At 39.7% G+C, this 20,316-nt stretch overlaps 1 protein-coding gene across 2 annotated transcripts in view; it reads left to right on the plus strand.

Annotated features, from left to right (window-relative positions):
• The first annotated feature begins 3,928 nt into the window (after window positions 1-3,928).
• The window catches only part of LOC129248734 (katanin p60 ATPase-containing subunit A-like 1), a 51,907-nt gene continuing 35,519 nt past the window's right edge, over window positions 3,929-20,316 (plus strand). For both annotated transcript variants that reach the window (XM_054888360.1, XM_054888365.1), the window contains exon 1: window positions 3,929-4,283. In XM_054888360.1, coding sequence (XP_054744335.1) covers window positions 4,159-4,283 — 125 coding nt within the window. In that variant the 5' untranslated portion in view covers window positions 3,929-4,158. The remainder of the gene's footprint in view (window positions 4,284-20,316) is intronic.

The following is a 20,316-nucleotide window of genomic DNA, read 5'->3' on the forward strand; positions in this document are numbered from 1 at the left end:
CCTGTCTGGCTTGGTGGAGGCGGATAGCACTGAGCACTTTCTCTGTGAGTGTCCTGTCTTTGCAAGAGCAAATCTACAAATTTTGGGTTCCGATGTCGTGAGAATGAGTAATATTCGTTCTCTAAGACTGGAGGATATTAACAGATTTGCTAAAGAATATGGAAAATTCTCACAGGACTAACTACCTTTGTCTCTGTCTCTACTATTTCCTATCTCTTTCTCTAATCCGTTCCTCCTTGATTATCTACCCTCTTTCCAGAGCTCTAAATACAATGGGCTTTTTATCCTGAGTGTTTGAGGAGCCACCAAATCTCTTGGTGCTCCTTGGCTCGACCTATCCAAATTTCAAAATTTCGATATATTTGCAATAATAAAAATTACCTAAATCTTGAGACTAAAGTGTGAAGATTTCGATTTTTGTAAATTAAATGTGAAAGCATATAAAATTATTGTATATAAAGCGTGATCAGACTGGAGGTATTTTTTCCAATAGAGTATTTTATTTTTGTTTTGAGAGACCACGCGTGACTACTGTTAAACTAAATACACAATTTTTGACGTGATAACGTCTTATAATTCGATGTAGCCGGCTGCACGCACCAAAAAATGCGTCGTTATCTTACTCATGCGTCGTTACCTTGCTTGAACTGCAAGCGAGAGCGCGGAACCAACGACAAAGAGGCACAATCGGCCCCCGCGTTCGGCAACGTTCGACATCTGGCGCTCTCCTAGTTGAGTGAGCATATAATATATATGTATGCATATGCGCATATGTAGGTATATAAATTCACATACTTGTATTTGCATATGCCTTCTTTCTGTGTGCATGGTTATGAACCATTTCTCTGTTGAGAATAGGACGATCATAGGAAAAGTAGGAAATGAAAGGGAGTGTTTCGAGTGTAATGTGTCTTGAAAAAGTCAAATCGATGATGGTGCCTCTTAGTGTTGTTGACTTATTAACGTCTGATGTACAATCGAAATTGAAGATATCTTTCATGAATTTGATAAATGTTTCGTAAATGTAACTTGATCAATTCCATTGCGATTCCATTTACCTCCTTCTCTATATCCATACAAAATATCTATCAAACAAATAAAATTAAAATTTTCTCTTGATAAATGCAACCATTCCACCAGTATTTTCTTATGACGTTGTCACGCTAAACTATCGTCAGTAAACCGACTTTACAGACAATTACAGACAAGTATTCATTGACATTTCATCATAGAAAGGCTCCTCAACAACGTTTACAAATCGTCCAATTATATTACGAAAATCGACGCTCTGTGACAAGTGTTCATCGCGCGCTCAGGCCAACTTATGGTGTTCAGCGATGAAGCCCATTTTTGACTTGATGGCTATGTCAATAAGCAAAATTGCTGAAGAGCAACCCGAAGCTATTCAAGAACAACCAATACATCCATTGACAACAACCGTTTGGTGCGGCCTATGGGTTAAAGGAACCATCGGCCCATATTTCTTCAAAAAAGAGGCTAGCGAAAATGTAACAGTAAATGACGAACGCTATCTCGCCATGATAAGCAACTTTTTGATATCGGAAATTAAAGCCGTGATCTCCACAACGTTTTGTTCCAAGAAGATGGCGTCGTCGTTTCGGTGAACAATTTATCTCTTGTCTCGGACCATTGGATTAACCTTAAGACCGTAGGATAGCACACCTTTTGACTAAACTAGCTTCGATTGAGGAAGCCAACATTACTAAAGTTATTCACGAGATAGGTAGGTAGGTGAAAAGAGTTGAAGTACCGGTCTGGCACCCCTCAAGTACCACAAAAGCCGTTTCGATACCATTATGAGACTTCCAACAGGCCGATACCTACAGCCAGCCAGAGCTGTTGATATAATGGAGGAGATTGATTGAATTTAGGTTGGCGCACTGCCCCAGTTCGTCGAAGGAAGGAGCGCCCAGTGACCTCAGTCGTCTATCTGCCAAACCCGGACAGTTACAGAAAAAGTGCTCTACAGTCGCCTTCTCTGAAAGGTCTCCACAGCTTCAGCAATGGGGGTTAAATGGTAAACTTAACTTTTCCGCGTGTGGGCCGAGCTCCCAATTACCGGTAAACACAGCTCCGCGTTTGGAAATTGAATGGCGTGAAGTCTCCTAGACTTTCTGCGTCTATTCCACTGGGGCCAAAGCGTTTTCGAAATAGCACATGAAGAAATGGAGCTCCATCTTTTCTGCGCTTTCCTAAGAAATAATTTGTACAGTTCCCCTTTAACAACTGTCACGGGGATGCCGATGACCGGATAGGAGGTCTCTGAGGCCAATTCAATCTCCTTCCTGGCAAGCTCATCAGCAATTTAATTTCCCTCTATGTTCCTATGTCCTGGAACCCAGAACAGAGAAATGTTACCTGCACACCCAAGAGATTTAATCACCTCCTTACAGAAGTTTACTAATTTCGATCTGCACCATGGCGTCGTCAGATCCTTAATCGCGGCTTGACTATCGGAGAAAATGTTAATATCTCCCTCTCTCCAGAGGCCAATCTCCTTTAACCTGATTGCTCTTTCAACTGCGATGGAAATATATATTTACAATATATATATTTATTTATATATTTATAACAGAGAGATCACGTTTTTGGCAAATTACCGTTTTATTCATATTCCCTCTGAGCATTTTGGTATGTATAAGTACATGTATACTAGGTGGCACAAAATTAATCCCCCTATCGGAAGATTTAAAATTTTTGCAAATGACATCGGTTTCCAATTATATTTGACACTTGTGTACTAGATTCCTGCAGTATACAAAAAGACAAATAATGGAATGCGTAAAGGTCATAATAAAGATTTGTACCACTGAAAATATTTTTTTTTTTATTTAGTAGAAAAGTATTTAATTTTTTATTTTATTTTAATTTTGCGCCACCTTGTATCTGTTCCAGCTGTTACATACAACCTTTCGGTGAACAAAATTATAATACCCTTGGGCATAAATATGCGCGGGTGTACTAAAAACCATTTTTAATGGTCAAAGAACAAATTTAGGGACCAGCTAGCATCAAGAAAACAAAATTTTGGTTTCAGCCTGGCTAGTATGTAACTCCTGCGTAATTGAAAAAATGCAAATTCCGTTACGTACTGTATTCACCACCAAGAGCTGTTGGTGTTATACAAAGGTTTATCAAAAAACAACACCGCAACATCACCGCTAAATGACATAATGCACCAAACTGACGATTGCACAGGTGACCAACACAAACAAACGAACCCACCCCGCTTCAGCGCTTTCCCCACACTTCACCGTTAACTGACCGGTGAGTGGCCAGTGGCCAGTGGGCAAATTAAGCGAGAGACAATAACAAAGCGTACGAAGTAATATTTTGCAACCCTAAACGATAGCCGCCACATACATATAAATTAACAGTTTCGCCTATTCGACTGTTTGGGAGTACGAAATCCTTGAATTAGTCGCCATCGACACGTGCCGTGGTATAACAAAGCAAAGTGCATAACGAAAAAAATATTAAATTTGGTTTTACATAAATGAAGAAATGGCAAAATTAAGCAGTGGGGAAAAGAATTCAAAAAAAAAAATTAATTTAAAAAAAATTTTAATTTGAGTGCAAACCCTTCGTGTGGAAAAGCCTGCGCATTAACACAATTTTTATTAGTTGTTGTTATTGTTGTTGCTGACGATTGTGTTTGCTTTGCTTTAGGTCTCCTTTTTTTTCTTTTCCCTACCGGCAACCATTTCGTCTTCGCCTTCGTACAGCATCCGCATCCGAAGCGTAGTTGAATTGATTGTTTGACTAACAGCCCAAATGCACAGCCAGATATGTACCAGATACCGCACACATGCAAACATACGTATGTGCTCGTATGTACGTTGGCCCTGACTGGTTGTTTGGTTGGCGGTGAAAATTCAGAGCCACAGTGTTGCAGTCGATTCGAGGGTTATAGGACCTGCCTAAGCGCATAGACGAAGAAGAAAATACAGAAATAAAATAATTTTATATAAATATTTAAAATGAAAAATACACACATACGCGCGTACAATTATGTGTATGTTTGTGCAAAATATGTGAACTAAAAGTTCGAGGCATATCAAAATTAAAACAAAATTTGCAGCCTAAAAGAAAATCTCGCAACAAATTTTGTGCAAAGTTAAAAAATATTATGCAAAAATGTCCTCGAAATTACGCGGTGAGGAAACATATCGACGCATTACACGCGAAAAGCTAGTGCTGCGCGGCAATACTGCCATTCGCACCTTGGATTCCACCACATCTTATCTACCGCTGCTGCCTGGGTGAGTGTAACAATTGGAAGGCAAAAAGTAATGATATGTTTTGCTTTTGAGCTAAAAAAAAGATAATTACAAAAATAGCCATTTATGTAAGTATTTGCATATCAAAATAGTTATGTATTTACAAATGCGCAAGTATGTACACACACACATACATACATATATGCACAACAATGTGTTGAAGGGAAAAATTGATTTTTTCTCCGACACAGTCAACATCTCTGCATTATCTTTTCCATGCCCATATCAAAATGATGAAGGCCATACAGACAATAGCGTGCCCTCTAACCGGTTGTCGAGGCCTTACAGCGAGCAATTATCGCGTTATGCCGTAGGACGGCACTGAGCGTATGACACTTTAATAATTTGAATGCATATGGCAAATTCGTGTGTGTGTGTGTGTGTGTGTGTATGCGCCAAGCATATTTTTTCACGCTACGATGCCTTCTCTAAATCAAAAGTGATCAATTTTCGCATATCATAGTGATTGGCTGCTGTTCGCCGGTTTCCTGGTCTCTGACGCCTAAAAATATGTTACGCAACAATTTTGTTTTTATGCAGAGAATTTACAAATTTTCATTGTTTTCGAAAATAAATATTTAAACGAATACTTGAATCATTCAAAAAACTTAAGTGACTTTCTGTCACACCTTTCTAATCGACTTTAAAAGAGAAAGTTATCTCTTCGAACAAAAACAGTAGAGTGGAGAAACTAACCGGTTGGTTCTGATTTTCGGATGGACTACTCCACTACTACGCCGAACTGGTGAAAGCCGTGGTACCGCAGCGAGTGCGCTCTGTCTATCTTGGAATAAATGGTTTGGTTCAATGAGTACCAGGCCAATGGGGAATACCTGGAACGAAGCTATGCATTGGCTAGATGGACTGTGATCGCGTTACAAATAGGGCAAGAACACTTTCTTTGCCTTGGAGCAAGTTACCATCAAGGAAGAGCTTATAAGCGAAAAGCTAAGACACCGGTATACGACATACGAGCTGGGATCCAACTTTGAGGCTACCCCAGGCTAAATCAATCAGATCAATCGAAGTGTAGTCCCGCACAAACCTACGCGGCTACATCGAGTAGGCTTTTCGACTCGGACGTGGAGCTCGACAATATCTGCAGATAATAAGGCGTCTTAGCACATTTGAAAAGAATACCTGACATTAGCTGAGTCTAGAGTGTTATTATTTTAGAACTGTATAGGTTAATCCATCATATATTAGGAGTAATACTAACTGGTACAATTTTGTCTTGAAGTTAACTAATCTTAAGATTTCTGGGGTATTGTGAATTGGGGAGTAGTAATTGGAATACAAAATCTACTTTCGTTGCTGTTTTACTCAACTATGTATATTATCCATCTATTTATCTAACAATGTTATCTACCTAAGTACCAAAAGTATGCCTCGATGATCGCATTGGCTTTTGCGAGTATGACTAACTATCAAACAAACAGATCGGCATAACGAAAGTTCCAGTTACTTATTCCATCAACTGTATCATGTCGTCCGAATTTATCAAAACATTCAAGGCCTTAAAGTCTGTAATTGTGCACTCGCTGGTGGTGTTGAAGAAAATAAAAGGACAGTCCTGTGCATAGCTTGGCTTGTTTTGGTCTTTTAACCTTCAATTGGGCACCCGGGCCTGGCCAGACTTCCAGGTAGCTTCCTAAAATGTAGTTTTCTATCAATTTGTGGATAAAGGCCAGACCCGTGTGCCCAACCGAAGGTTTTAAAAAAGGTGTCCAACGGAGGGTTGAGTGTATAGCTGCCCATTGCAGAAGGACATTTTTTAAGTTATATTGGAAAAATAATATCAAATAAAATGTTTTCTGAATTTGTTTGGTAATGGGTCATCAGAGGACTTAAAAGATAGTTCCTTACTAAGGGTCCGGCACTCGAGGTGTAGCCAACTTCAGACCACTCGCGCAGGACGTCAGCTGTCTTTTAATTGGCTAAATGACAGTCCAGAGTATTGTTTATAAGCGCGCGGAAGCATTTTGCTGAGAGGAAACGCGAAAAAATAAAATCGGTAATGGATTTCCAACGTAATAATGTGATTGCATTATATTTGGATGGAAAATCACAACCAGCGATTGTTAGTGAGCTCGAGCACCTCAAATTGAGCAATTCGCAAACTCCCAAAACTATAGGGTTTATTTGACCGACCTTTCACACGAAAATTTGAGTCTTTGATTGGCCACCAGGAGGCAGCACCCGCCACAGATAATGGTTTGAGCCGCTGTAACCGTAGATGGGCGCTCTCCAATCATTTCCATCGAGCCTGGCTTAAGATAAATCTGAAATATTGTCGGGAAAGTCTTCTGCAGGTTACTTTGAAGCCGTGGCCAGACAAATATTTCGGTGACAGACTATATACGTTTCAACAGGACTCGTCACCATCTCACAAAGCTCGAGTGAACGAAGAATGGCCAAAAAACAACGTTCCAAACTTCATAACGTCCACACGATGGCTCTCAAATTCACCAGACGCGAATTCGATAAATTACTATCTTTGAGCCATTTTGGAGAGCAAGGTCCGAACTAAAAGATTCACCAGTCTCGAGGCCCTGAAAAATCTATTGCCCGCGTGTGGGCCAAAATACTTGCAAATCACATTCGGCCAGTTTGCAATTTGTTTCTGGACCGTCTCAAGGCCATAGTCAAGACAAAAGGTGGTCATATCGAGCAAAAGGAAATTGATTCTTAATTTTGTATTATTTTTTTACACACATTTTTTACTTTGAATTGAATTAAAGTAACTTACCAAACTTACTTACCCTTGTCCGGCATTGGAACACAGAGAAGGCATGGACATCGATCCAACGATTCTCTCCATGCCCCTTGACTCAATGCCATCAAGAGTCGTACTTGAAAAGAGATACAGTGTAGTGCTACCAGAGGCTCAGTTGTGGGGAGACTCAGAAAATGAGCCCGGCAAACACTGTTTTCGCATTTTTACGGATGGCTCCAGGACCGAGCATGGCTCCGGCTCTGGGGTCTACGTGGAATCCAGCGGGACAAAACTGCACTTTGCTCTTGGAATGTATGCATCTGTGTTTCAAGCGGAGGTATATGCAGTTCAAGAAGCGATGAACTTTGTTGTGGAAAAACGATGGAGAGGCAGATTCATGTGTGTCTGCAGCGACAGCCAAGCAGCGCTTATGGCCTTAGACAGCCCTCAAACCACATCAGGGGTAGTGAAGTCCTGTAAATCCAGGCTGAACTATGTCGGCAGACATAATAGCCTGATGCTAACATGGGTCCCGGGACACGTGGGTATCGCGGGTAACGAGACCTCTGACTCCTTAGCTAAGATGGGCTCTGAAGCCAACTTCTTTGGCCCAGAGCCCGCTTTGCCACTCCCCTCTGCGGCCATCACGGCCACGGTTAGCAAATGGGTAACTACTACCCACAAGCGAGCTTGGCAGGCTGAGAGAGGCTGCAGATGGACAAAACTGATGTTACCTGTCATGTCCGATCGACTGTCGCAAACCCTTCTGTCATTAAGCAGAGGGGAGTGCAGACGGCTGGTTGGACTAATGACGGGCCACTTTCTGTGGGCAAAGCACATGGAAAGGTTGGGCATCTCAGACAGTGTACTCTGCCCAGCTTGTGAAGAGGAGGATGAGACGGCGGACCACTTCCTGTGTGTCTGCCCCGCCTTCGCCCGAATCAGGTTTGAGGTCTTTGGCACTGATGTGTTAAGAAGCGACCATCTTGGCTCCTTGGCACCACAAGATCTACTCAGATTTCTTCGGAGATCGGATAGATTTAAAGAAAATTAAAAGGGAATCCAAGTGTAGTAATATACAATGGACTCAATAATTAATGTCTGAGTGCTGCACTTGCTAGTTGTCCCGACAAAAAGACAAACAAAAAAAAAAACTTACCAAACTAAATTTATGGGCTTTTTAATAGGTTACACTTCGAGTGCCGGACCCTGTGCATATTAAATAATTGTAGCATATTTTATATAGGTATCTTCATCTCGAAGTAAGTAAACACATTTTTTATGAGCTTTCTGAATTGGCTGATCTTTTCTCGACAACGTTTAAAACACACAAAGTAGCAGATAATATTGTTAAATGCTTCTTAAAAATAAAAAAAAAAATAAATAATTGGCGCGTACACTTCTGTGAGGTGTTTGGCCGAGCTTCTCCTCCTATTTGTGGTGTGCGTTTTGATGTTGTTCCACAAATGGAGGGACCTACAGTTTCAAGCCGACTCCGAACGGCAGATATTTTTATGAGGAGCTTTTTCAAGGCAGAAATACACTCGGAGGTTTGCCATTGCCTGCCGAGGGGCGACCGCTATTAGAAAAATGTTTTTATTAATTTTGCTTTCACCGAGATTCGAACCAACGATCTCTTTGTGAATTACGAATGATAATCACGCACCAACCCATTCGGCTACGGCGGCCGCTTCTTAAAACAAGTTAAATTATCAAATGAAAATTGCGTATTAGTATCCGCTTCTAAAAAATTAATAAGAATCGTTAAAAAACCCAAATAAAAAAATAAAACTATATGGGCGTTCAACTGATTTTTCCGAATGTGACGCTTCTAGTGGAGTTTTGTATTTGGTAGGAAATAAAGGATTCAATTACTATAGTAAACCTAATTTTGTTTTCTTTTTCTCAAAAGCCATCTCAATTAATTTGTTTTGCTCGTAACAACCACCTCTTTTGCATACTACAATTGCACGAACCACTTAAAAATGCTACTCATTTCTTATTAATGTCATGCAATTACCATTAACAGAAAAGCAGCAGAAAATATAATTTTGTCTAACAAGTAAAGAATTGCATCAATTCATGTGAAACCGAACTTTACACTTATACCCGGCGCATGTTTTCCAAAATGTGGAAAGGATCGCACAGCTTTATTTCTAGAGATATTTGTTCTTCATTATTACAGTAACAGCATTTTTAAAAATAACTCTTATATAAACCAATTTATTAATACCTTCGGTTCTTTTATCAAGAGGGGCATGTGACAAAGTTTCATTGTAATATCTCAATTTTCACTCATGTTGTCGCGTGTGTGAATTGATGAGCATGACTACCGGGATTCATCTCATTATTTTGAGTATTTTGTCTTTCTTTGTTAATTAAATTGTAACACCGTGGCACAAAAATTCTCCTTGCAAAATTCAAAATATTCCTCTGTGGCCGCGATTTAAAAGCTTTTCGAAAGAGTGTTTCAGGTCATTGACCGGAATCAAAATATTTTCCTTTCATGGCCAAATGCAATTTTCCGAACAGGTAGAAGTCACAGGGAGCCATATCAGGCGAATACGGTGAGTGTTTGATGGTTAAAATGCGATTTCTAGTCAAAAAATCAGTCACAAGAGTGGATCGATGAGATGGTGCATTATCATGCAATAAGTGCCAACTTCCTCCCTCGCGGTATTCAGGGCGAGTTCGACGAATGCGATGCAACAAACCCTTCAAAACGCCAAGCTAGAAAATTGCATTGACGGTTTGGCCCGTCGGCACGAACTCCTTGTGGACAATTCCCTTGGAATCGTAAAAACAAGTGAGCATCGACTCCAAATGCGATTTTTTAGGTGGTGGCTCGTCTGGGGCCTTCCATTCGACACTTTGACGCTTAATTTCAGGTTCATGCTGGAAATACCACGTTTCATCTCATCACCAGTTACAATCTTGTAAAGGAAGCTCTCGTCTTTTCCCCCCTCTTTGATGAAGTCTTTCGAATGTTGAATTCAGAACAATTTTTGGTCCTCAGTAAACTTGTTTGGTATGAAACGTGCACAGACCTTTCGTAAGCCCAAATGATCAGTTAAAATCGATGTTTTGGAGATATTCAACTCCGATTCCATGAATTTCAACAATGATTTCGGTTCATTTTTGATAAATTTACGAACAATTTCGATGAAGTTTTCGGTATTACTGATTTTGGGCGGCTCGTATCTTCATCGCCATGTATGTCCTTCAACCATCTCTGAAACATTTGAACCACTCATGAACTCTGGCACGAGATGGACAATCATCGCCATAAACTTTTTTCATCAATTCAAATGTTTCGGTAAACGTTTTACCGATTTTAAAACAAAATTTGATATTAGCTCTTTGTTCGAAACTCACTTTTGTACCGATGACACGAACATACTCACACTTTAGACGCAATAACTTCGCGTCCACCGAACCGAATGTCACTAAGCTTTCACTGGAAGTCAGCTAGGGATGTAACTTCCAACGCACTAACTCATTAAAAGATGGCGCCATGAAAAACATTTTTGTGGCACCAGTCTTGTTTATTTTGGGCTTCACCTTGTATATTTATATGGATATAGAAATGATAGGACTCAGGCATGACTGCTCATTGTACTTAACACCTACAAAGAAAAGCAGGAAGTATGGATAGGGCAAACAGGAAAACAAGGAGGATTTATACAATTTACTCATATTTAAATTTCTCTTACTCTTTAATGAACCCGAGAAACTTTTCGAGGCTTACAGAATGTAGTTGATAAATTCTTAGTGCAATTGACCCACAAATTCCTAACCTAGTGAATGCCGGACAAAACTTGAATTGACATCCTCGCGTCAGGAGACAGCTGATGAACTGCTTTCAGCAGCCTCAAAGTGGAATCAACCTTGAAAGGAGGAATTTTATACAGTTAGTGGGAGCATGCCACTCATACCACTGGTGTGACGGCACCTTCGATGATGTTTATCTGCGAAAAAAAGAATGCTGTAAACAGAAAAGCAATGGGTGCACGTACTTATAAAGGTCAAAATAACGATTTCCATTAACCAAAATCAATTTTTTTATTTGGTAAAAAGGTTTTTCAAAAACAAAATTGAATGATTACAAATAAATTCTCACAACAAAAAGCCGTCTCCTTGATGACGCAATAAAAGTGTTGCATTTGACAATTCGACTTCTGTAAATTTCTAAATATCGTCATATTGTAATTCCTCGTCGTGCGACTTTAAGTGACTATAAAATTGACTAAGATTAGATGTGGCCGATTTTTCTTCTAAGATTCTTTCCGTGACTTTATGTATGGGAATATAAAGTTAATAGTATATTTATCACGCTTCAATTCTTGCTGGTAAACTGCTTTGAATTCATTAAGCGTGACTTTTAGACTTCTTAGTAGTTGTGCAAAGCCATGTGAAATACTTTCACCGCCTACTTATGTACCGCGGACGTACTGCCTTACTTATAGCAATACACGGAAAACATACTGTTACCCAGCAAAACCTGCGTGACCGAAACTCTAACACAATTACACTTTTTTGTATGTTACTAACACATATGCACTCGTATTTGTTTGAAAATCGACTTTTTTTTTATTCTCCGTCACCTTTGGAAAATGTGTAAGCAGTAAGCAAACTTCATTCATATATTTTTTCTCATTTTTGCATCAATAGAAAAAAAAAACAAAAAAAAACGGCAAGTGGCTGTCAAAGCAATAAGTCAAAAAGATATCTTTTCTCTCTTTTTGATATCAAAGTAGGCCGAGAATCAAATTGTCAACCTTTGGCAAATGCGTAAGCGTAAGCAAACTTTATTCATATAGTTTTCCTGATTTTTGCATCAGTCAAAGTAAACAAACGCCGTAGCCGAATGGGTTGGTGCGTGATTACTATTCAGAATTCACAGAGAAAACGTCAGTTCGAATCTCGGTGAAAGCAAAATTAATAAAAACATTTTTCTAATAGCGGTCGCCCATCAGAAGGTAATGGCAAAATACCGAGTGTATTTCTGCCATGAAAAAAATCTCCTCATAAACATATCATAAAACAAAATAAAATAAATGTATAAAAAAAATTTTTTTTTTTGTGATTCGAACCAAGGATTTCGGATCGGAAGCCCACATTGCTAGCCGCTGGGCTATCGCGCTGTGCTGTCGCCGCTGGCTTAAAAGTTATTTTGTTCGTCGCTACGTTTATATGAAACTGGCACTGGCAAACGAATCCATATGTATGAAAAGGATAGAAAACACACGTACACAAAGTTTTTGGCACGATTTTCCCAACGCTTTTAACAACGTGATTGTAAAGGGGCGTGGTTAGTGACAGTTTAACGGCCACGCGTGGCGGTTACGTGAAGGGTAACGTGACCGCCACTCTTCTTGCTGGGATATGTTCAAATCTACTTAATCACATATACATATGCAATGTATGTATGTATGTACATATGTTTATGGAGGTTTTCGATTTTCTATGGTCCACTTTCTATTTTCTTATTCTTAAGAAAAGTTCTTATATTTGTATACAACTCATGCATGTGTATGTATGTATGTGTGTCTTCTTATATAGATATGTATTGTTGGTCAGATCCTACAGAGTACGCCATCATAACCCGGCCAAATTTAATAATCTCTCAATAAATTTATAAAACTTTTATTTTTTATAAAGCTTACCCTCTTGAAATTTATTTCAACTAGTTTCCAAAATAGTAATTGGTAAGTGAATCCAGTTTTTCTGGCAGCGAGCGCCTTAAGCTACATATGGATATCGATACCATTTCGGCTCGAATGTTGTATGAGTATTATAACCTGAGTAAGTCTTTCACTAAAATCCCATAGATTAATTAATTTTGTGCCACTTTGTTCTAGATTGTTCAATAAGTTTTGCGGGTCGATAAGAAAACCATAATTTTATGGTTTGTAATACACAATTCCAATTCATGAATTCCATCTCTGAAGTGAGAATCTGGAAGGCCCTCAAACTACGTTTCCATAGCTGTTATGACCTCATCATTTGATGAAAACTGCTTTCTATGCATGAATATTTTCAGGTCTGCAAACAGATGGAAGTTACTTGGCAGGCAAAATACATCGTGCGCAACACGGCAATAAGGCTGAACACTCTAAGCAAGTGGTCAAATAAGAGCTACGGTCACGGCAAAATCCTGGCTGGCACTTCGGAGATTCCCGGATTGGTGGACTATGCACTCCCACCCACACTTGCCATTACATCGTTCACGACCCTCCTACCCTCAAGGGAAGAGTGGGAACGGGACGATGTAAGACAGGACGAGTCTATCCATGTATACACAGATGGCTCAAAGCTCGAGGTCAGGGTGGGCGGAGGTGTATACTCCGAGCATCTGGGGATCTCCTTCAGTTTTCGGCTCCCCGACTACTGTAGTGTCTTTCAGGCCGAAGTGATGGCAATAACGAAATCCGCGACACTGGTACAGTGTGATGCGATATCCAGAAATGACATCTACATTTTCACTGACAGCCAGGCGGCGATAAAATCCCTCACACAGCAGTCGACAACCTCCAAGGTAGCCATGAAATGCCGCACATCTCTTAACGAGATGGCTGAGTCATTTCGCCTAAGGATAATATGGGTTCCTGGCCATCGCGACATTGAGGGTAACTGTAGAGCCGATGAACTAGCGAGACTCGGCACCAAGTTGACCGATGAGTGCATAGACAACGACATAGGCATTCCCTTACAAACATGTAAGCTACTTATCCTTGAAGAAATCGTAAGGGAAGCAAACGAAAGATGGCGCAATGAAGCCACCTGCAAAATCGCCCATCAACTGTGGCCGACGCTTAGTGCTAAACTCACAGAATCTTTGCTAAGCCAAAATAAACACAGTCTTAGCACACTGATTTCAGTCATAACGGGACATTGCCTAATAGGTAGGCACGCCCAAAGGATGGGTGTGCAAGCACACGACTTCTGTAGAAGTTGTCTTGATGAGCAAGAGGAGGAGACAATCTTGCACCTTCTGTGCCATTGTCCTGCTCTATCCAGACGGAGATTTGCTATTCTAGGCAAACAATTTTTTAACGAATTGGAAGATCTCAGTTCCACAGAAATAGGGAAAGCAAATAGCCAGATTAACACCACTTTTTGGCGTCTTGTGTTGATTTAGGATCATGGTTATAGACCAAAGTCATATCCACAGTGATGAATATATGCAGAAAATCCACTTTATCCTTTCGGTAATGCTCTAAATGTTGCTGAGAGCGTCGTCGCATTCGAATGTGTTTTTGTTCCATTGTTAGCGAATGCGGCACACAGTTTGTTGAAGCCCAACACTTCAGTCAAAATATTGCTCACACTGCCCAATGAGATGCATAAGGCTTCTACAAAAATCTCTTTCAATCACTCAACAATTCCAATATACTTTTTCTACGATTTCTCCTGTTGTTGGACGTCCCTGCCGTGGATCGTCTTCAAGGCTTATACTACCAAGTTTAAATTCAGCAACCAATCTTTCTACTTTATTAATTAATGGCGAAAAGTTCTTATACACTTTCAACATTCGTTCATAAATTTCTTTTGCTTTTATACCTTCCGAAAATAAGCGATCCTTGATTTTTTCCGTTGTAGAAAATACCATGACACGTCGATACTAAAGAAATTCCTGCTTATTGAAAATTTAACATTTGCTAGGAGAAAGTATAAGGTTGGTTTCTATCGCCAATTATCCAGCCTGCTAATTTAAGTATCATAAAGGCCTCAGAAACGCTAGCATATGACAAGTCTTGGGAAAAGCCCATGAAAGGAGAATCGACACACACCATATTTTTGTCGATTTCAAAGGTTCATTCGACAGCACGAAAAGGTATTTGAATTTGGTATGCCCGCAAAACTAATACGGCTATGCATGTCTTTGTTCAATACCGGCAGCGCCGTCAGAATTGGGAAGAACCTCTCCCAGCCATTTTATACCAAACGAGGTTTCGGCCTTAACAACCACGCTGTTAATTCTACCTTTTTCAAATTGGATAAAGAACCAAAGCGAATGGGTCTGGTGGTGAACGAGGATAAAGCGAAGTACCTCTTGTCATCAAACAAACAGTCGGCACACTCGCGTATCGGCACCCACGTCACTGTTGACCGTTATGATTTATAAGTTATAAGAGTCTTAGTTTATTTAGGAACCTGCATTAACAGGTGTTAATGTCAGCCTAGAAATCCAACGTAGAGTCCCTCTTGCCAACAAGTGCTACTTTGGACTAAGTAGGCAAATGAGTAGTAAAGTCCTCTCTCGACGAACAAAACTACGAGTAATACTCCACAAAGCTCTCGTCATGCCCGTCCTAACGTATGGCGCAGAAGCTTTAACGATGACAGCATTCGATGAGGCGTCCCTTGTAGTGTTTGAGAGATACTGCGCAAGATTTTTGAAGCATTGCCCGTAGGTGACTGCGAGTATCATAGATGATAGAGCAATAAGCTGTGTGAGCTTCACGAAAACGGCGGCCTCGTTGGCTGGGTCAAGTCGTTCAAATGGATAAAAACACTCCGGCTCTGAAGAAGAAGGCCTCCTCTGCGTTGGCAAGATTAGGTGGAGAAGGACTCGGCATCACTTGGGGTGTCCAACTGGCGCCGGTTAATACGAGAACGAAATGACTGGCGCGTTTTGTTAAATTTGGCCAAAACCGTGTAAGCGGTTATCGCGCCAATCAAGAAGAAGAAGAAGTGTTACTCATAGTTGTAAATCAATTTGGCTAGCTTATCCGTTCCAAACACTGATCTCCTTCAAGGTAGTCCTTCTGATGCGTCTCGAGTCAACTGCACTCTTGACACACTTGGCAAACTCAAAATTAATGAAGAAATATCCGTCGGTATATTGCCAATTATTTCTTCAGTAGCATATATTTCCTTTCTGTACGACCAACACTCTGTCTTTCCACTTTCGATCATTTACTCAAAATTCGACATACTATTCTAAATCTTATGTGCTTAGTTTTGAATGCAGTCTTACTACCTGATGGGACCGTTATGTCCGCAACTATATATACATACACGCACATAAACTACATGCATATATAGTTTTGTGATTTACCACTGCAACCCATGGACGGCGCACCACAAATAATTGCGGTCGCATAAGGACAAACAGAACATGGAAGGTTTATAATCAAAAGTACAAATCCTACATAGCAACTACACACACATCCATACACAGTCGATTAGTATTGGGCCGGTTGTTTCTATTTTTTTCCTGCTGTTACTATTGTTGTAGCCGTAAAGTTTAATGCACCTCACAAACGAGTTATCGGCAAATTCGCACATAGTTTGCGTACCTCTTTACACACGAGTTTTATATACATATACATGTACATATGTATGTATATATGCTTTGGAGCTTTGACACTATTCTGAGCCAAGTGCTTTTGTGAGGAAAATAATTATTTGTAACAAAACTTAGTTTATGAAAGACGTCACTCTGGCTAGTTGGCCAGTCGTATATTTTTATGTTATTTTTTTCTTGCATTCCTATTAAAGCATTACATGCCAAAACGCAATTAACTGTATACTTGCAAACTGTATACACAAACTCGTGCAAGTACATAAAAAATATTGAATAAATAATGTAAATGCAAGTAAATATTCAATTATTTCAGTGGTTTCAATGAAAAGAGCAAAATAAAAAATATAAAAATATAGGGATAAAAATCGATTTTTTTTTGCATGTTATTGTAGTAAAACATTTCCAAAATACCGTGTTAAAATTTTAAGTCAATCCGAGCAAAACTTTTTAAGTTATAGAGCATAAAGCCGAGCCGCCTCAAACATCTGCCGAGACGCAGCAGTTGCGCGCGTAGTCCGTTACAAACTTTAAACACGGATTTCTCGAACCTTTTTTTTTAAAGTGCGTAGTCATTGGCATTTGAAAACTACTCAACCGATCCTTTTGAAATTTTGCACACATATTTTACATATAAAAAACCTCCCCCCAACGTTTTTTTTCGCCATTTTTTTTTATATTAAGGTGGTTTTACACCTACAAAATGGCGGCATTTTTTCGTCAAAAATCACTTTTTACTTCAAACGACTACCAAATAGCTGAAAATGAAAATAAATCGTCAAAATAAACGGTGGGGGGAAGTTTAACTCATACTTTAACTAAATTATTCGATTTTTTTGATTTCAGATGATTCTACGCTGAGATATGCTGACTGCTGCAAAATGTATTTTTGAAAAGACGTCTACGTAAATGTGCTCTCATTCGCTCATTTTGCAATATTTTTACATGAAAATTTTATCAAATATTCTTGAAATGTTACTTTATATATTAATATGCAACAACTCTTAATAAACTGACTTGAACCGTTTCGCTACAATAAATTCATGAAAAAAGTGTTTTTTTTTTTAGCGTTAATCCCTTACCCCCCCTTAAATTGTTTGACCGATTCTTCACGAGATATCGACAACTACAACCATCTACTGAGAAAATAATAGATTTCTTTATTCCCCAACTAATATACTCGTATAATATAACAGTATGCGACGTCATTTTGAACGCCACTAGAATTTAAGTAAATTCACTTATTTTTCTCGATTTCGTTCACAAGCGTCATGAGTTCATTGAAATATTATCACCGGATAGTTACAAGGCGACGGAAAATTAATCATCAAATATTCTTTTTAAATTACTTTTTTACTACATATGTAAATAAAAAAAAAACGATTTTTGGTGATATAAACCTTTGTTATGACCTTTACGCGCTCCACTGCTTGCCTGTTTGATACTGCAGTTGTGTACTTCACCAAAGTCAAGTAACGAACGACGCAATTTGCAAAAATTAAAAATCTTCCGATACAATAATTAATTTTGCGCACCTTATAATACTCATATTTGCTTCTTTATTAAGTCTATGATTACAAAAATCTTACAGACTAGATATACAGAAAGCTCTCAATATTAGTTTAAGGGGTTATATGCAGTTAGAAGGCCGAAAAAAGCGAGTTTTACAGATTTTTTTCTGAGAAAACTTTTAAATTTATTGATCTAAAAATTTTTACAAATACTATATTATCTTTTAACTGTATTTTAAGACTTAGTATTAGTAAAAATATTTAGGATAAGGAGCTACAGCTGATCTCCGAGAGCCCCTGAACTGGAACTGAAATTAAAAAACCTAACAGATATCGTTAAAGTCATGTTAAATCTAGTAGTTAATCGAAGAAATAAGAAAAATAATTTTTTTTGACAAAATGGCGGTTTTTGACCAAAATTTTGGCCTTAAATTATTTATAAAAATAAATTATTTATCGGTGAGAAAAAATCTTCGATTAATTAATGAAAAATATATTTAAGAAGCTCGTTCTAAAAATTGAGATTAATCGGTTTAGCCGTTCTCGAGTAATGTTGGTCACCGACTTTGAAAACACCATTTTGAGAAAAACAAGTTTAAAGTTTGAAAAGCACTCTGAAACGCTTTTTCCAATTTGCGTGTAACTTAATATTAAGTTTTCTGTGCGTATTCTTAAATCTTCTTCTTCTTAATTGGCGCGATAACCGCTTACGCGATTTTGGCCGAGTTTAACAAAGCGTGCCAGTCGTTTCTTTCTCGTGCTAACCGGCGCCAATTGGACCACCAAGTGAAGCCAAGTCCTTCTCCACCTGATCTTTCCAACGCAGAGGAGGCCTTCCTCTTCTTCTACTACCACCAGCTGGTACCGCATCGAATACTTTCAGTGCCGGAGCGTTTGTAACCATTCGGACGACATGACCCAGCCAACGTAGCCGCTGGATCTTTATTCGCTGCACTATGTCTATGTCGTCGTAAAGCTCGTGCAGCTCATCGTTCCATCGTCTGCGATATTCGCCGTTGCCAACGTGCAAAGGTCCAAAAATCTTGCGCAGAATCTTTCTCTCAAACACTCCAAGAGACACTTCATCGGGTGTTGTCATCGTCCACGCTTCTGCGCCATACGTTAGGACGGGCATGATGAGAGTCTTGTAGAGTGTTAGTTTTGTTCGTCGAGAGAGGACTTTACTACTCAATTGCCTACTTAGTCCAAAGTAGCACTTGTTGGCAAGAGAGATTCTACGTTGGATTTCAAGGCTGACATTGTTATCGGTGTTAATGCTGGTTCCTAAGTATACCAAGTCCTTTACAACCTCGAAATCATAACTATGACGTGGGTGCAGATACGCGAGTGCACCGACTGTTTGTTTGATGACAGGAGGTTCAATTGTACGCTCTTAAAAAAATTGTGCCTGAGCGATTAAGTTCTGTGGCTCGTACGATGCTCTCCAACATCATGTAAAAGAAGTCACATGACAGCGAGTCACCCTGTCTGAAACCTCGTTTGGTATCAAACGGCTCGGAAAGGTCCTTCCCAATTCTGACGGCGCTGCTGGTGTTAAGCAACGTCATCTTGCATAGCCGTATTAGTTTTCAGACATCGCGGCATACAAGTAACTCCTTTCCGTACTGTCGAATGCAGCTTTGAAGTCGACGAAAAGATGGTGTGTGTCGATTCTCCTTTCATGGGTATTTTCCAAGATTTCGCGTATTGTGAATATTTGGTCGATGGTAGACTTTCCAGGTCTAAAGCCACACTGATAAGGTCCAATCAGTTGGTTGACGGTGGGCTTCAGCCTTTCACACAATACGCTCGCTAGAACCTTATAGGCGATATTTAGTAGACTAATCCCGCGGTAATTGGCACAAATTGCAGGATCGCCGTTCTTACGGATTGGGCAGAGCACACTTAAATTCCAATCGGCATGCATGCTTTCATCCAACCATATTTTGCATAGGAGCTGAAGCATGCACCTTACCAGCTCCTCGCCGCCATGTTTGAATAGCTCAGCCGGCAGTCCGTCGGCGCCCGCGGCTTTATTGTTCCTTCGCCGCGTTATCGCTATTCTCACCTCGTCATGGTCGGGTAGCGGAACATCAATTCCGTAGTCAACGATTGGGGTATCGGGATCTTCACATTCTCTGTGACATGCGCAGCTATCACTATTAAGTAGGTTCGAGAAGTGTTCCCTCCATAATTTAAGAATGCTCTGGATGTCGGTCACCAGATCGCCCTCTTTGTTCTTACAGGATATTCTTAAATATATGTACAATAAAAAATATCGATTTTTCGAATAGTATATTCAATTTGTTTGGCTGAAGTCTTTGAAGAATTGAGGCAAATGGTATCGCTGTTCCTATATGCGATGCGGCTGCTAAACTAAAACCTAAGGCAACTCTACTACCGAAACAAACATCCTTCACCAAGTCAATGTGAGCTCTGACCTATCGCCCCACATCAGAATTTTTGAGTACTCAAAAG

The sequence above is a fragment of the Anastrepha obliqua genome, chromosome 1 (assembly GCF_027943255.1).
Source record: "Anastrepha obliqua isolate idAnaObli1 chromosome 1, idAnaObli1_1.0, whole genome shotgun sequence".
In the NCBI taxonomy this organism is placed as follows: domain Eukaryota; kingdom Metazoa; phylum Arthropoda; class Insecta; order Diptera; family Tephritidae; genus Anastrepha; species Anastrepha obliqua.